This window comes from Coptis chinensis, chromosome 1 (assembly GCF_015680905.1).
Source record: "Coptis chinensis isolate HL-2020 chromosome 1, ASM1568090v1, whole genome shotgun sequence".
Taxonomy (NCBI): domain Eukaryota; kingdom Viridiplantae; phylum Streptophyta; class Magnoliopsida; order Ranunculales; family Ranunculaceae; genus Coptis; species Coptis chinensis.
This window is the reverse complement of record NC_141456.1, coordinates 20,138,135-20,155,544: the sequence shown is the minus strand read 5'-3', so window position 1 is coordinate 20,155,544 and position 17,410 is coordinate 20,138,135. Positions and strand designations below refer to the sequence as shown.

At 36.7% G+C, this 17,410-nt stretch overlaps 3 protein-coding genes, 1 non-coding gene and 2 pseudogenes across 6 annotated transcripts; 3 read left to right on the top strand and 3 right to left on the bottom strand.

Annotated features, from left to right (window-relative positions):
- The first annotated feature begins 11 nt into the window (after positions 1-11).
- On the top strand, positions 12-84 carry TRNAA-AGC (transfer RNA alanine (anticodon AGC)). The gene has a single exon. It is a non-coding gene; the product is annotated as a tRNA-Ala (tRNA).
- A 1,592-nt stretch (positions 85-1,676) lies between these two features.
- Positions 1,677-2,645, top strand: LOC147522771 (uncharacterized). The gene has a single exon (XM_086568458.1). It carries the CDS (start codon positions 1,677-1,679, stop codon positions 2,643-2,645), a length of 969 nt encoding a protein of 322 aa, XP_086424584.1.
- Positions 2,646-2,841: 196 nt separating this feature from the next.
- On the top strand, positions 2,842-4,203 carry LOC147522770 (uncharacterized). Its single transcript, XM_086568450.1, has one exon. It carries the CDS (start codon positions 2,842-2,844, stop codon positions 4,201-4,203), a length of 1,362 nt encoding a protein of 453 aa, XP_086424576.1.
- A 1,949-nt stretch (positions 4,204-6,152) lies between these two features.
- Positions 6,153-10,520, bottom strand: LOC147522769 (putative disease resistance protein RGA3 pseudogene; annotated as a pseudogene). Its single transcript, XR_015199570.1, has 2 exons — positions 7,444-10,520; positions 6,153-6,817 (listed from the first exon to the last, which is right to left on the bottom strand). The product of XR_015199570.1 is annotated as a putative disease resistance protein RGA3 pseudogene (transcript).
- A 740-nt stretch (positions 10,521-11,260) lies between these two features.
- On the bottom strand, positions 11,261-12,137 carry LOC147522768 (transmembrane protein, putative (DUF1118)). The gene is made up of 2 exons (XM_086595039.1): positions 11,921-12,137; positions 11,261-11,839 (listed from the first exon to the last, which is right to left on the bottom strand). The coding sequence occupies exons 1-2, from the start codon at positions 12,014-12,016 to the stop codon at positions 11,396-11,398; spliced, it is 540 nt and encodes a 179-aa protein (XP_086451165.1). The 5' UTR covers positions 12,017-12,137; the 3' UTR covers positions 11,261-11,395.
- Positions 12,138-12,548: 411 nt separating this feature from the next.
- LOC147522767 (aldehyde oxidase GLOX pseudogene) lies at positions 12,549-16,328 on the bottom strand (annotated as a pseudogene). The gene is made up of 2 exons (XR_015199566.1): positions 16,265-16,328; positions 12,549-14,619 (listed from the first exon to the last, which is right to left on the bottom strand). The product of XR_015199566.1 is annotated as an aldehyde oxidase GLOX pseudogene (transcript).
- Positions 16,329-17,410: the final 1,082 nt, after the last annotated feature.

Here is a 17,410-nt window from a genome sequence, read left to right as displayed (position 1 = left end):
TTAACAAGCTCGGGGATGTAGCTCAGATGGTAGAGCGCTCGCTTAGCATGCGAGAGGTACGGGGATCGATACCCCGCATCTCCATTTTGAGAATCTTTTTTTTATTTTTCAAATAGTTGGTACTTGATTACTAGAAACTTGATCTTAGTTGTACTGTCCTCGTCTCCCTCAGATATTGGCACTTGTGAATTTTTTTTGCTTTCGATTAAGTACATGAAGGCATGAAGCTACATGATAACATGAGTTTTTAAGTACCCTTTTTAAAGAATGGTATTGTGTAGCAAGAACTTTTGGACTTTTACATAACACTTTTGAGGGTTGGGAAAGCTAGGAAAGATTAAGGAATTCGATCCCCCAAAATACTCCACCAGTTTTCTCAGAACAGTATCATATATGTGAATCATAAGGGAAGAAATAGAGGTTGAGCCATTCCAACTGTTGAAATCAAAGAGCAGTTGTTTGCTCAAATAGGACGGCCATGCTATCATTCCTAGGGAGACTTGCATTCATAATGTCAAGACTCTTGGATTGTGGTTGCCGTTAGCGAGATCGGAAAGAAACTTGCTAAAAACCATGTAATGATCTCAGATAACAAAACCACGCATTCAAGACCCATCCAGAATCAAGCACATTTTAAAGGTTTTATCTCATAGAAAAAGGCTAGGGATGATACACATGCCACTACATCGATAAGTTCATTCGAGTTGACACTGCTTCTACAAAATAATTCTGTTATATTATGCACCAGTTAGCAACATTGCCTGATACCGGGCATAAACCTACATACAGTTTCATAACTTTTAAAACTTTTTAACATTGTATACACATGTCATCGTCTCTTCATGACCATCAGAATTTCTGCATGCAAAATTTATGATGCTACATTCTTATATATCTAGCATTTGCAAACCAGGAAGTGCCGGCTCATCCATTGCCTCAAAATTTCATTTTTTCTCCTTGTACATGTTTGATATTACCATTTTTTTAAAAGGCAAACAAAACACAAAAAAGGGCAATGTCGTCTATTTGTTTTCTCCAATTCTCCCCACCGCACTAAATTTCGGGAATTGAATTGGTTTAAAGGAAATAATATCTAGTGGTCCACTACATAATTTGTATCTCAAAACTATATGACAAATCTGATGGCTAGAAACGCGTAGTAGTCTAATTTTTTGTGGGAGTGTCCTCATCTAGTTAGACCTCTTAACTGGAAAGAATAAATGAAAATGGAAAATATCACGGTTAATGCAAAATCTCCACATTCTATGGCGCCTTTCCTACTTCTAAGTTAATTAAAGACAAATTTACCAATTTCTATATCAATTATCTCTTTCTCAACGACTCTCTCTCTCACTACTTCCATATTTCACTCCCAACCATTGATATCTTAAAATCACATTCTCACAATCTCACAAATTGGTATTTAATACTTTTGTATTTGGAAGGTAATCAATTTATACTCTTTAATGTGAAATTGATAATTTCTTTTTTGATATGAATCTATTATTTACATATTATTCTCTGTTGTCAATTTCAGAATTTTTTTGCATTTTGGCGCCTATTGACAGAGTTACAACTAAAAATATTAAAAGGGCGCTAATTTTCTCGTAAAAATCAGGTGATTTTGTTCTTTTCTCTTGTTTATTTTTTTTTTTTGATGTCCTTTTATTGTAAGTATGTCAAGAAAATTTGATTCTGGATATACCAAACTCAAAAGAAAGAGAAAAGAAGAAGAATTGATTCAATCGCAAAAGGGGGCTCTTCTTAAGTATGTCACTAAAACTAAAGAAAATGTGACAACTAGTTCTACTGAAGAGTTAGCAAATGAGCCACCAAGCAATTTAACACAATTAGAAAATAACGAAAGACCGGAACAAATTGATGGAGATGAAAATATTACTGATAATGAAATGCATAGTTCACATATTCCTGAAGAAAATGAAGGTCTTAATGACAATTTAGAATTTGGACCTTCAAATATATATGATCCAAAGCACTGGGAAAATGTTAGTACAAACTTAAGAGATTTTTTGGTTGAAAGAGCTCCAATTAGGGAGGAGTCTGGTTTTAATTATCCTAAAGATGAGAATGGTAGGCATTTTTCCGCAGTACACTACGCTCAAAAACCAAATAGTCGAGGCACGCCTGAGAGGACATGGCTTGTCTACTCAAAAGACTTAGATAAAGTGTTTTGTTTTTGTTGCAAATTGTTTAGTTCTAACAGTAGCATGAGTCAATTAGCTAGTAAAGGAAGTAAAGATTGGAAAAATATTAGTAGTAGTTTCCAAAGACATGAGTTAAATACGGAACACATTAACTGTATGATTGCTTGGGCAGATTTAAAAGAGAGATTGAAAAAAAGTAAAACAATTGATAAAAAGGTACAAGAGCAAATTGAAATAGAGAGGCAACATTGGAGAGGTGTGCTATTGAGAATTATTGCCTTAGTGAAAACTCTTGCAACAAACAACTTGGCTTTCTATGGTACAAACGAGAAGCTTTATGAAAAAAATAATGGAAATTTTTTAGGCATGATTGAAATGATTGCAGAGTTTGATCGTGTAATAAAAGAACATATTCGCTGCTTTTTCAACATGGTGAAATTCATACTCATTATCTTGGTCACAATATACAAAATGAATTGATAAGTCTATTGGCACTTGAGGTTAAAACTATGATAGTTAAAAAAGTTAAGGAAGCAAAGTACTTTTCAGTAATCTTTGATTGTACTCCTCTGATGTAAGCCATCAAGAACAGATGTCTCTTTGTGTGCTACGGTGTGTGGATATTTCATCAATCCCGATAAAAGTTGAAGAACACTTTTAGAATTTTTAGTAGTAGATGATACATCGGGAAAGGACTTTTGATGAACTTACAAATGCAATAAAGAATCTTGAGCTCGATATTAATGATGTAAGAGGGCAAGGCTATGATAATGGAGCTAATATGAAGGGGAAAGAACGAGGAGTACAAAAAAGAATATTAGAAGTAAATCCTAGAGCATTGTATACGCCTTGTGGTTGTCACAGTCTTAATCTAGTGCTTTGTGATATGGGTAACTCTTGTCCAAAAGCAATTTCATTTTTCGGAGTTGTGCAACGTATTTATACAATTTTCTCTTCTTCGACAAAGCGTTGGAAAATCTTAGAAGAAAATTTAGGAAAAGACAATGTACCAGGCTTCACACTTAAGTCATGGTCTCCAACACGATGGGAAAGTCGTGTTAATAGTGTTAAAGCAATAAAATACCAAGCTCCTCAGTTAAGAAATGCTTTATTGCAATTAGCAAAAACTAGTGAAGATCCTAAAACAAAAAGTGAAGCTGAGTGTCTAGCAACTTATGAACTTGAAAACTTTGAGTTTTTATTGGGCATGATCATTTGGTATGATATATTATTTGCTGTTAATTCTGTTTCGAAAAGCTTGCAATCTAAAGACATGCAAATTGATATTGCTATAGCTCAGTTAAAGGGTCTTATTTCATTTTTTGAAAAATATAGGGAAAATGGTTTTACTTCTGCTATGATTTCAGCTAAAGAGATTGCACTTGAAATGGAAGTAGAACCTGTATTTCGTGAAAAACGTAAGATTCGTAGGAAAAAACAATTTGATAAAAATGACAATGATGAGGCAACAAAATCAGCAGAAGAAGCTTTTAGAATTGATTTTTTTCTATATATAATTGATCGAGCTCTTTCTTCCATTAAAACTAGGTTTGAACAATTTCAAATGTATGAAGATGTATTTGGTTTTTTGTATGATTTAAAGAAGTTGAAAGCATTGGATGAGACTAGTTTGAAAAAATATTGTCTAAATCTTGAAAGTTCTTTAAGACATGATATGGTTTCTGATATTAATGGCCTAGATTTGTTTCATGAGTTAAACATTGCGAAAGAGGTTTTACAAACTAAAATTAATTTGCCTATTGAGGCTTTAAGTTTTTTTCAAAGAATTAATTGTTTTCCGAATGCTTGCATAGCATATAGAATATTATTGACGATACCTGTAACTGTTGCTTCTGGTGAAAGGAGCTTTTCAAAACTAAAATTGATAAAATCTTACTTGAGATCCACTATGTCACAAGAAAGACTTAATGGTTTAGCCATGTTATCTATTGAAAAGAATATGTTTGAAAAACTTGACTATGATAATTTAATTGATGTCTTTGCAGCTCAAAAGGTGAGAAAAATAAACTTTAAATGATGCCTTGATTTGCTTGGGTTGGTTCATATTTATTTCCCTCTTCTGTTTTACTACTAGTGCTATGATATGTTTCTTTTTTCCATTTTGTAGTTGTGTTGTTGTATGTTCAGTAGACTTTAAATGATTCGAAAGTCTTTTATCTCAAAATGATGGGTGATTACCATCGTTATCTCGTTGAGTTTAAAATTGGTACTGAACGTAAAGAAGCAATTGTGGAGCTAGATACCCTAGGGAGGAGTCATACAAGGACAACACTTTAATTCTGCAGCTCTTGAGAGATAACCTCACTTTGTGGACCTCTGACATGTGGGATGATGGGCCAGATGAGATCAAGGAGGTAGTTTGTTGTTTTTATGTGCTTTGATTGTTAGAAATATAAAGCATATGTCTAGCTGAGCTTGTTGCTGCTTCATTTTTTCAAGCTATTGCTCATCAATACTTGTCTTTTATTAGAATTATTTGTGAATGTATTGAGATTGTGAAATCAATTGATTTATGGTGTTTGTATGAATTGGATATGAAATGTTGGAATAAAAAAAAAAAACTTGTCAATGAACTTCGAAAAAAAAGGCCTCACTTTGGATCGTCGCCTAAGGCCACATCCACCCTTGAGCCGGCCCTGCCAGGATCCAAGTAACTTTATATGCATTGAGTTTGTGTATGTAGACCATAACGTCCATAAGCCCTTAACTGATGACAGTATCTAACGCAAAAAATCAAATCAAATAGAAAATGTAAATAAGAAACTCGTTTCTCATTCAAAACTAATCACGATCAGGGTAGTTGAGTATTCAAAATGCTGCTTTCAATCAAATAATTCGTTATATTCATCATTTCCACTAGGAGTGTGCATGGGTACCCAATTATCCGAATCGGAACCGGAACCGGAACCATGTCCTAAAATATTATACCCATTTAAAGTGGGTCTTCAAGAACCGACCTGATAAAGAACCGAACCCGTTAGAACCGAATAGTAAAAAACCGATGGGTACCCGAATCGAAACCGGAACCGATTAGTTTGATTTTGATATATAGAATTTAGTATTATATTACACTAAATAAAAACAAATCCAAACATTATTATTATATATAGTATTATATATAGTCTATATTTGTTAGGTGTAAAATTATACTAAATATATATAACATTTAGCATAATAGTGAATGTGTGTTATTAAATGCATCTTTTATAATATTACATTAAATATATGTATTATAAATATTAATAATAATATTTACGTGTCTACATCTATACGTATAGTTGTATATTATGAATTAACTTATGCACTGTCTATATTAACTAATACATGAACGTGTACGTACTTGATATATTACATGTATATATATATATATTAGATAACGAATACGTGCAATGCTAACTAACAATTGTGGTACATGTGGTATTTATTATATATATGACACATTACGTATAGTATAATATACATATGTTCGATTTAAAATATACACATACATATAATGTATGAGAATGTATTTAAAATTTTTAGATAACTTTCAAATATTATTATTGAATTTAGGACCATTACTTTTTATGAGAGGACAAAAATATTGATGACAAATGTTATAGTCCCCGTAAACCAACTTTTATATCGGTTATATAACTAAAAAAAATAATTTTAGCAATAAAAATGTATAATCCGATAAGGAACCAGTATTGGAACTGGAACCGACTTAATTAATGGGTATGGATTCGGGTTTTCAAAATATAAGAAAAAACCCATAAGAACCGAACCTGATAGAAACCACTAAAAATAGACCTAGAACCGAAACCGGTAAAAACCGACCCAGAACCGACCCATGAACACCCCTAATTTCCACCATAAAACTTCATAATACGAAATAGGTCAACACTTGTAATATATACCAATACAATATTAAAAACCAAAGAAATGTGAAATGAAGAAGTACAGAACAACGGAAAAAATATTCTGAGAATCCTTGAATATACATAAGGTGCAGCTTGGAACTTGTCAGTACTTAGACCATTGTTGATGTGGATCATCACTCATCCAAAACCAGCCTCGGGATTGTGATGGGTGTAGAGAAAAAAAACAGCCTCGAGAACATGTCAGTATTTATGTACGATATTTTCCCACTACAGTTATTCACAACAATGGGAATTATTTCTGGTCCTCTATCATATATTAACCTTGGAACGTGGGCGATTTTTGGCCAGTCAGCGCCACTTTCTTTCTTGCATCGTCCATGCAATTCAGGAAGGCATCCTTCAATATCTAGACTTTGAAGACAGGTGAAATGCTGTAACCATGCTGGTAAGAATCTCAAATTCTTGCAGTACTGAATCCTCAACTCTTGAAGCCTATCAAGATGTCTCATACCATCCGGTAAGGCAGTTAATTCCAAGAACCCCCAAAATGTTAGACGCCTTAGGGAAATGAGGCACTGGAATTCCAAAGTTGCAATCTCTAGCCTTGGGCAATTACTAATAAATAATTCTTGGAGGGAGGCTTGATATGTCAGCCTATCTGGCAAAGTCCTCAGACCTCTAACTCCGCTAGTGCAGTGAGGTTTGCCAATACAGGAGGTAGATTTGTAAGCTTCTTGCAGAATTGAATGTGCAAAGCTTGAAGAGCAGTGAGGTTATGCAACATACCTTCTGGGAAAGAAATGTGCTCGTTGAAATCATAAATTCTAAGGGAACAAAGAGAAGGTAAGTCTTTCACTGATCCCAATATTGATTCACCCATGGTTCGTGATTCCGAACGGAATGACGGAATTCCGACGGATATTTCGGTTTTTCAAAAAAACGAAACGGCATCGGCATCGAAATTCACGGTATGTTCCGCCAGGGGTATAATTGTAAATATTTGAAAAATGTCGGAATGTATGGTAAAACCATCCAAACTTAGTCATCTTCTCTACAACTACCTGAAACAGTTGGAATCCTCCACTTTTGATTTCAAGATCTAGCCAACCAATGGTTGAGATCGTCTTCACCATCTATCCCAAATTCACCATCAACCCATTGAAATTAAATCTTGAGGGTGCTGAAATCATCTTCAATGCTCTTTTTTTGTTTTCTTTTAGATCTTTGGAACTTCATTACAGATTTCATAGTGGATTGGTGGTGCTCCATCTACAAGCCACCATTGTTGCCTCCACTTCATTACAGCCAGCTTTTAACTTACATAGAATGATATCATATCTATCAAATCCAATGGCCCAGATTATTCACATAATTTATTAAATAATATTTAAGACCTTGTAAATTTCGATACAGTGGTTGGAATTCCGTTCGGAATTCCGGTTTTTTGAGTTATCGGAATTCCGTTGATTCCGAAATCGTGAACTATGGATTCACCACAACCCCACACGACGAGAGATTCAACAGAAAAGGAAAACGGGAGCTTCATCAGCTTGGGGCAATTATCAATGTTTAACTTCTTAAGACAAGGGAGCATAATCACGTCGCTCTCTTCATTTACCTTCAATAACGACCATCCCTCCAATTTAGGCATGCGATGCAATTCAAGTTCTTCCAACGATGTGAATCCTTCTACCACACCATCGTTGTCGATGAATTTAATGGACTTCATGTTATGCAAATGAAGTTTCTTAAGAAATGGCAATCTACCAAACGAAGGAAGATCTTGGCATTTTCCACAACTCCAGAGAGATACTGCAACCAACTTTGGGAGAGATGAAACCTCTAACCAGCTCGGGAAGGTTAGACCTTGATAACGTCCGGTACTCAACATTCTCATATTTGGTTGAGGTCGGAGGCCTTCTATGACCTCCATGTAAACTTCTTCTTGCAACTGAGAAGTGGACCAAGTCAGATTCAGAGAACCAAGATACTGCTTTCCCACCAAATTAGCTGCTTTAGCATCCACTGAATTCTTCACACACTCTAGCCCTGTTATTGTTAGTTCTCCTCTAATTTGATTCAGCTCCTGCAACTCATTGATATGACATCCACCGTTTGAGCTCACAATGAAGATGTTTAATCTTTGGAGAAGTGTCAATCGCCCAATCCCAGTTGGCAATTGAGTTACGCTATAACATTCCCTGATGTCTAGGTGTCTAAGGCTGCTTAGTTTTCCGAAGTATTTGGGTAAACTTACAAGCTTTCGACACATAGCTAACTTCAATGTTTGCAAGTTTCTCAACCTGCAGATTCAATTTGGCAATGAAGTAATATTAGTACGGGAGAAGTTGAGATACCTCAGATGTTCCAGATCACCTATCGAATCTGGTATTGTTACAAGGCCAAAGACCTCCAAACTCATGGCTCTTAAAGACATAAACCTCAAGCAGAAATCGAACTCCAAACTTCGTCCAATGTCCGTATGATCCAACAAAAGAAGTGTGCGCAAGGAAAGCAAGGATCGACTTATAGACTCAACAGAAGCTGATGATGAAGATTCGTCCATAGTCAAGGACAAATACCTAGTGCATCTAGGAGTACTCTTAAGCTTGCCAAGCTCAATGTTACAACATTCATTTATCATGATAGAACATGCAAGGTCATGCACAAGGTCATGCATCTTACAACAAAGTATGTTTTCGTCTTCATCTTTCTCTACGTCTTGGAAGAAGGACCTCCACAACAATGAATCGAAAATCTCACCTCCAATATCTTCAAGTTGCCTTCCTTCTTTAGATTGAACAAAGCCATTTGCCATCCATAAATGAATTACTTCTTCCTTACTAATTATGTGATCTTTCGGAAATATGGAACAAAAGGCAAAACATTGCCTCAGATTTAAAGGTAAATGACTATAGCTCAACCTCAAAGCTGGCAAGATGTTGTTTTCTTTGTTTTGTGGTAGATCCCAAAGCCCACTGTCTCTCACAGACAACCATTCATTTTCTTCACCTTTGAAACGCATTAAACCTCCTAGAGCTTTTGCAGCCAGTGGTACACCTCTGCACTTTTTCACAATCTCTTTGCCAATCTTCAACAACACCGGGTTCCCTTGATTGCCCATCCCAAATGCACGTTGCTTGAACAAAGACCAGCAATCATCCTCAGAAAGAAATTTCAAGCAATAAGGAGGGGATGTACCTGTAATTGATACTACTGTCTCGAGGCGAGTAGTCACAATTACCGAACTTCCTTTAGCTCCACATTTTAATGAATACATAAATCTGTTCCAGTCTTCTTGATTTTCATTCCACACATCATCTAAAACCAGCCAATATCTCTTCCCTGCAAGTTGTTTTTGCAAGCGGCATTGCAAAGGATCCAATTCTTCAAGATCACATGCATTTCCTGAAATAGACACTATGGCTGCTTTTGTAAGTCTTTTTATATCAAAATCTTCCGATACACACCCAAATTCTGACTTCAAAATGCTTTTTTACCCTGTCTTCATTGTAGACCAGTTGCGCAAGAGTAGTCTTACCAAGGCCACCCATACCAAGTATTGGACAAGTGGAAACATCCTCTTCACTGTTTACATTGTTAAGCAATAGCCGTATAACGCTTTCTTTTTCTTCGTCTCTCCCATAAACTTTTGGCTCAGTTAAAATGGAGCTAATTTCATGGTTTTGATAGAGTTCGACTCTTCGTCCTACAACTCCCTCTCTCAAATGAAACTTGGATCTTTCAGCAGCAATCTCATCAAACCTCTCACTAAGCACATTTATTTTCTTTGCAATCTTCCACTGAAATTTATATTTCTCTATCTTAAAGCAGGATAAGAAAGAATCACAGACCTGCTTCGAATAGCTTTGAGACCTCATGTCTGACTCCAATTCCATTGATTTAGTTGCCCACTCATCCAGAACATCATCGGCATCATAAGCAGCATCCTTAAGTTTCCATAACCAATTGTTGATCGCCTTTTCCGTCAGCTGCTTCTCCTCTGCATCTTCAAGGATATCCTGAATTACTGATAATGTGTTGGAAAGTTTCTTCATGTCTTCATGGAAACCCCAAACCAGACCAACTTCCTTTTGGATCAATGAGCTGAATTTCTCAAACAGTATTCCAAGAAATGCAGAGACTACCAATTCAATCGCCATTGCTTCTTGGTGAAAAAAACCACAGCTCAGAAATTCTCTGTTACTAGGGGAGCAATAGAATAAGTATAACAATAATTTATTTCAATTGGAATTCAGTTTGGATACTGAAATACAGGCGTAGACGACCATAGCACGACTTAGAACGAATAGTCAAGTCTATATTGCATTTTTGTGGTGTGTTCATAAAGGGCTAATTGACTTCTTGATAGCTTGTGGCGAGAAGTTGTTGAGCACTTAAGCTGTTGATCGAGCAATTATTAAAAATCATCTACACTAATATATTTGATAATTAGACTATTCATTGTATTTCAAGCTACAACTTACTCACCCGAATCCCTCTCTTATATGCGTCATGCAAGACTTTTTACTAAGTCCGCCATTTGTAGACTACCACCAAAACCAACAAATAACACAACCGGGCAAACACAGAGTGCTCCCCCAATGGTAGACTACCACCAAAACGCCCTAATTAACGTAATTAATAGCAGCCAAAAATGATGGCAGCATTCTGCCCAATTTATTTACTTGCATTCGGATGGAAATGTTCTGAATTTCTGATATTAACACCACTCTATTAAGCTATTTTGTTTTCCATAACCTGTTAATAGAACTGAACAACTCTTCATATTTCATAAGCTGGACATTTTCTGTCCTTTTGTTATTTTTCAACTAGCACCAGTAACTCATTTCTGGATTGCTCATTCTTGTTGAGTAACAGGCAATGTGAGCTGAGTGGAGTAACCTGTCTAAACGAAACAAGCTTGAACATACTAAAACTCAGAATAGATCGCCCTAAATACAACGGCAACTGAGTACACTAACCGATCTACTCAGACACCAAGGCCTGAGCCCTTTTGGCTTGATCCAGCTAGTCTGTGTTGCAACATGAACAAAGCTTGAACATTATTTCAGTGCTGTAAAAACTAGACTCGCTCACCTCGTATACCAACCCTACATCAACTCCAAATATAACCGTGTCATGATTTTTCCCCTAATCAACTGTAGCACAATAAAGAAGCCACAATTTCAAACAGAATAACAAAAATCCTAAACAATGAGAGTATTGAACAATGTATAGGAAAAATATTATATATCATTACAAAAATTCCTCTACTCTAATATAAACTATGAGTATAGGAAAATTCATTGCAATTCACATCTACACAACCTTAAAAATCCCATTCTAATCAGCTTCTTGCAAACCATCCAACACAATCGACCCAACAAACAAACCAACCGAACCAAGAGCGAGTGCACCCGCAATCACATTCTGAGTCACAATTAAACCAGCGGAGTCATCAGGAACAAACACAATAACACCAATAGCAGCTAAAAACAACGGTAATGAAACCGAAGCCAATGCCGCTGGCGAAAAACTCGCCGCCTTTTCAAGCAAACTCAATAGTCCAAACTTTTCAGCTTTAGAAAATATTCCTAGTTTCTCAATTGACGTTAATGTGAATCCTAACTCTTCAGCTTTTGAAAGTAATCCTGATTTTTCCACATTACTCAACACTTTCTTCTTTTCCATTTTCTTGAACACGTCTACTGAAATATCTTCGCTTCCTTCGACAAATATTCCAGCTCCATACCATTGTTTTGTCCACTTTGGATTATATTTGTTCACCTACAATTGAAATGAATTTAAAATGCTTTTTAGTAATGTATTGCTTGACTGAAAAGTTTAGTTGAAGTTATTTTACTTTACCTTTTTCTTGGGTGCCATGTTGACAATTGTGAGACATCTTTTGGCGGGAATGATGTTGGTGTTGAATGAAGAGATATTTGATGCTGTGACTGCCATTGATGAAAGAATTAGAGGCTTTCTCTGCTCTGTTCTTTTCACTTCTGGTTTCCTTCAAGCAGTGGTGGGCATGTGACACGTGGATTATTGGTAGTGAGGAATTTTTTTGGACCAATCAAATGCTTCAATGGCCTATCCAAAATAATATGCCTCTTGAGACTTGACATTCTAAATGGGCTTAATTATGTTGGCTGGTCAAGCCCAATTTTCACACTTCAAGAGTGGCTGAGGGAATTCCTTGTGTTCAAGTTCATCGACATGGGATCGCACCTAAAACTTTCAGTAAGAACTGGTTGCTTGAAGATGCAACGCTAGGTGGTGCTTGGTTACGTTGTGCCCAAGCAGTAGATCATGTAGAACCAGACATTTGTAAGATGTTATTAATCTCAATATCAGAAAACACATGCACAATGAAGGTCAAGTTAATGCCATTGCTGGCGTCTACAATCATACTGCAGCGCACTAAAGACTCACAGTGATGTTGCTATTGCAATTTGCAAGAGATTCGCACATTCAAACCACATAAACAAGAGCACAATAAAACCTCTACATAAACATTCAACTAAAAATACCAAATGCCAATACAAGACTATCATTTATTACATTGTTGTGTACATGAAATTTGGGCATAATGGCCCCACCTCTTTGAATCCGAGATAAAAAATCAGAAAGAATAGCAATTCAAAGTAGATAACACCACCTCACTCCACCTTCACCCCAATAACACCGCCTCACTCCACCTTCACCCATAAACCTTCACTAGGAATGCCAAGGTGGACAAGAAACAACAAATAATATCCAGGTGGTGCGATATTAGCCGTCAATGGCCCACTTACACTAACCTGATAAGATGAAGTGTCCATTTGCATAAAATTCACAACATTCAACATAACCAATCTCTGATTCATCCCATATGAATGTGTTGTGAAAGAAGGTGCCAAAAGTGTAACCAAAATCCCTTGCTCTGGATTATAAGCTGGTACATAAAATGTCAAAGTTAATCTGTCCCGATACCCGAATCTTGTACTACTCGGCGATATAACAACTGGCCGAAACTGTGTATACTGTGCCGATAAGTAATGTGGCGAAAATGCTTCTAAACTTAAATCCGTAGGGTAAAGCACGTGACTGAAATTATACAACCGATGTGGATTACTACCCCCCACTAAAATGCGGCCATCAGGTAACAACACTGCAGCCGAGTGATACAATCTGGGTATAGGAGACGGGTTAAGAACCGAAAATCTCCTAGTCGGATCGGGTTCAGAAATCGAATAAAGAACCGGGTTTAAAACCGGGTTATCAGCATATTCCCATCCAGCAGTACCATTTCCAGCTCCATTAATAAGAATTACATCACCAGTAGGAAGTAGTAACATATCAGACATAACCCGACCCATTGGCATTTCTTCCATAACCCATAACGGATTTTGATCCATGACCTTAATTCTTCCGCAACTACTTGATGCACCCAAATAAACTTCACGACCCGCATGATAAAATGCACCAGGTGGTGCACCACCGCAAACCATAACTTCAACTTCTGGCATTATCTGACCCGGACCCGGACCTGTTAACCGAATTGGTAAAAGAACTGAAGAACCAGTACTTGGATAATTTCTCTTATCACCACCGGGTAAAACCGGATACTCTTTTAAAACCCGATTACCAATATAATCAAACAAGATAGAACGTGTGTTTGCAAAGATGAAAAGATTTCCATCAGGTAAAAGATGCAAGAAAGGGTAAAGATTATTCTCATCATAAAAATCTCTTGTTTCTTTCAAGAACATGAGATTATAACTTGATAATGAATCAGTTCTTGGATAAAACTCATAGTTAAACACACGTCTTCCACCTACAATTATAATTCTTCCATCAGGTAACACTTGGTTACTTGCATACCATCTTCTAACGTTAAGATAAGAAGGTAACTCAATCCAATCACATGTATCATCATCACAAGGTGATAACATGCGAACGACTCGATCACCATCGTTATAACCACCGGTTTGAATCAATGTACCATTTGGTAAAACAGAACCTGATGAACACCAAGTATCAGTTTGAATAACGAGTGGGCGAATGGTGTTTGTGGGTATATCGTAAAGTAAAGAATGAGCTGTGCAATCGATTTTTAATGCAACGTCATTTGGATCAATGCGACACTGGTTTGAAGGAAGAGAAAGATTTGAAGCACCAAAGTCGGTACGATCGAAGATGATTACTTTGTTGTTCTTTAGAAGTTGCATGTGCATGGCTGAGATACCAATGCTTGATTGAAGAAGATCCCATGTTCCACCTGGGATTGTTGTTGTTAATGGTGGGGCGGGTGCTGGTACTTGAGAAGTTGATGGAGTGAAAAGAAGGTGAAGAGAGTGAAAAGAATGAAGAAGAAGAAGTGAGGTGCTGAGTAGTTCTTGATGAACATTGTGAAAGAAAGAATGGTTTCTTGGGTTTTCTTGAATGTTTGTTTTTGGTTTCTTTATGTTTTGAGGTAAGTGAAAGAGTTGACGAGAGTGAGAGTGTTGTGATAAGAAAGGAAAGGAAAGGAGGGAGAAGTAGTTGGTGGAACTTATGAGAAATGTTTCTTACAGCCCTTTCTGTTTTTCACATTTAAGATTTTGGATCCATCAATTTCCACGGAAGTTAATCAATCTATGATTTTTACAGAGTTTTACATTCTTTGTTTTCACATTTGGGAATGGCCATTGGACTTAACTCAAAAGCAACTCAATTCAAGAGTGGCAAGGGTCCAACGCCCGACCAAATTAGACCGTGGACTCCAAATAAGTTCAATCCACCTCACCAAGACTCACTGCGTCCTAGGATTCCTAGGTTCCTAGTAACTTTTGGGACCCTTTATTCTTTGCTCTTTTGGCAGTTGTCACTCATTTTTACCCATAAAAACGAATTTCAAAATTTACAAAATCCCAACCAGTGAAATTTTCAGTGGAATTGGATGCTTTCGGCGCATTTCGCACTTTTGGTACTTTCCTAGCTATAAGCTTATACTAATAAAATCTCAAACTTGATCAATGAAATGTGGTCGATCACATTGTGCAATCACATCGCATATAACAATAAGGCTGAGATCATTGCTAAAGTGAGGAACAATATAGAGTCTGGACTTTAAACATTTACTGACTTTTAATCCAAAGTTTAACAGCACCAGCTAATAGACTCCAAACCTCATACAATGATACTAAGTATTTTGGTGTCAAGCTAGACTCGAGATTGATCGAAGAATACCGAGTGAATTCGGCAATTATGGCATCAATGTCGTTTGGCATGGTCAACTGTCTCACATAATAGTCATATGGCATTAAGATGATTTCGATCAAAATTTTGTAGCCTGTTAAGTGATATTAGTATCACAGTGAATGTAATGTTGTGCAATCAAATTCTTCGACCCAAAATTGTGAGATGAATTTTAGGTCACAAGCGTTATCCGAGATCCGGACCATGTCATCATTCATCACCTGTGCCTTTAGTGGAGTTAATCGCCCAACCAACCAACCAAAAACTCCCAATTATTTGCATTGTACATTTGTACTCCTAGTCCGTCTACCCCCCCCCCCCCCACCGGGTCAAGTTCTGATGGTCCCAAAATTGTGTGTCCAGCTTTCCATAAACTTTGTAACCGTCACATTTTCTTAGAGCATTTAGAAAGGCAATGCTGGAGATGCCAAGAGTCGAGACCTCAATTGGTTGAATATCAAAATCCAACTTTGTAATTAACGAACTGATATCGGTGCAGTTTGAGTAAAAACTAATAATAAATAATTCAATTCTGTCGTGCCTTTGCGTTTCACCGAACAATGAGGAAAATAAAATGTACAGTAAAAGTACTAACAGAGCAGCTGAATGCAATCCGGCTAACTTGAAGACAAATTACTAGGATTTAAGAAAGAAAATGTAGGACTGGAGCCTACTTGGCGAAGCAGTGAAGTGCTCTATTACTATGGTCACTAACTTCTCATTGTCACGGAAGAAAGCTTCCAGTTTTCCAGTATATATGCGGAAATCATGTCATACAACCAGATTTCTGTTTAACAGAACAACCACAACATACTTGTACTTAAGAAAGCAAATACCTTACAAGCATATACATATGTTACGATCAAGCATTAAACTAAAATAGTCATAGAACCTTAGGTTACAATCTCTAAAATCTTACAATCATTTTCCTGAATTCCATACTTCACTAGATTGGAGATTATTATTAGAATAAGGGGTTCATCACACTGAGAGATTCAGGTAGTGGTCGGATTTGTGGATCACCAGTACCATGGAGAGCCTCAGAGCCCATTGTGCTAACTGGTGAGCCCTACTGTTAGAGGCAATAATAATCAGAAGTCAGAAAACGTATCCAAGAGAGTGTTGATACTTGATACATTACACACGCATCAACTCCTTACGATTGTTACATATACGAACTGTTACCCTAGTAGACTACTTGGTATTTGGATAATGACCAACACTAATATGCATGTACCCACTCAACACCCAATTTCATTGGCGTTCATTGTGATTTTTAAGGCATCCTGTTAAGATCTAGAACAGCCACGTAAAGAAAATAAACCAAAACACACATTATAGTATCCGTGATCATAAGCATCGACAATTAAGAAGAAAATAGCAGCACTGAACAACCAAAAACAAAGAATGCTAAACAAGATTTTGAGTTTCTGAAGGACGGTGTAGCATCCTTGTGAAGAAAATGTTGGTTGTGGTTCTGGGATGGACTGTTCAAGATCCATTTGAGTATCAAGTGAGTAGGGAGTAGAGACAGAATGGGAGCAAAGCAAAGGATGTTGTTGGGAAGGAAGGTCTCAATTGAGTTCTAATGTGATAAAATAATTGAAGAATCAACAAGCAACCAAGAAGTTGCTTCAAGTTAAGAATTTTCTAAATTTGCATGGAATAACTTGTTGGGGATTATACCAATACCAATCGATTCCCCCACTACACAGATAACTTGTATTTGAACACAATTCAACTCCAGACAAATTCTAAATATCAACTACAACCTATACTAATATGCCCAACTCATTAAAAACAACTATTAACAACGATAATAATGTAAAAGCAAGTAAAAAGCAAACCACAAAACAAAGATTTACCGTGGTTCGGCCAATGATGCCTACTTCCACAAGAGCCAGTTCTTTATAAAGTGGGAAAGAATATTACAATCTCTCATTTCAGTCTCTCACCTTACTAGATCACTCTTATCTCTTTACAGGGTTGTATCTCTGTAAATCTCTCAATCTTGATAGCTTTCAAGATTGGGTTTCTCTCTCTTTGTTTTAGTCTGGATTCCAATCCTTCTGACTTGGTTAGGTTAGCTTTTCCAAAACCTTGATTTTGGTTCCCCCTCCCGAACAGTGAGGG

Bases quoted from the DNA above. Each gene is read 5' to 3' on its own strand.
- LOC147522771 (XM_086568458.1), top strand. From the start codon at position 1,677: ATGTCAAGAAAATTTGATTCTGGATATACCAAACTCAAAAGAAAGAGA.
- LOC147522770 (XM_086568450.1), top strand. From the start codon at position 2,842: ATGATACATCGGGAAAGGACTTTTGATGAACTTACAAATGCAATAAAG.
- LOC147522768 (XM_086595039.1), bottom strand. From the start codon at position 12,016: ATGGCAGTCACAGCATCAAATATCTCTTCATTCAACACCAACATCATT. The intron at 11,840-11,920 runs GTAAAGTAAAAT...TTTCAATTGTAG, and splicing joins ACATGGCACCCAAGAAAAAG to GTGAACAAATATAATCCAAA.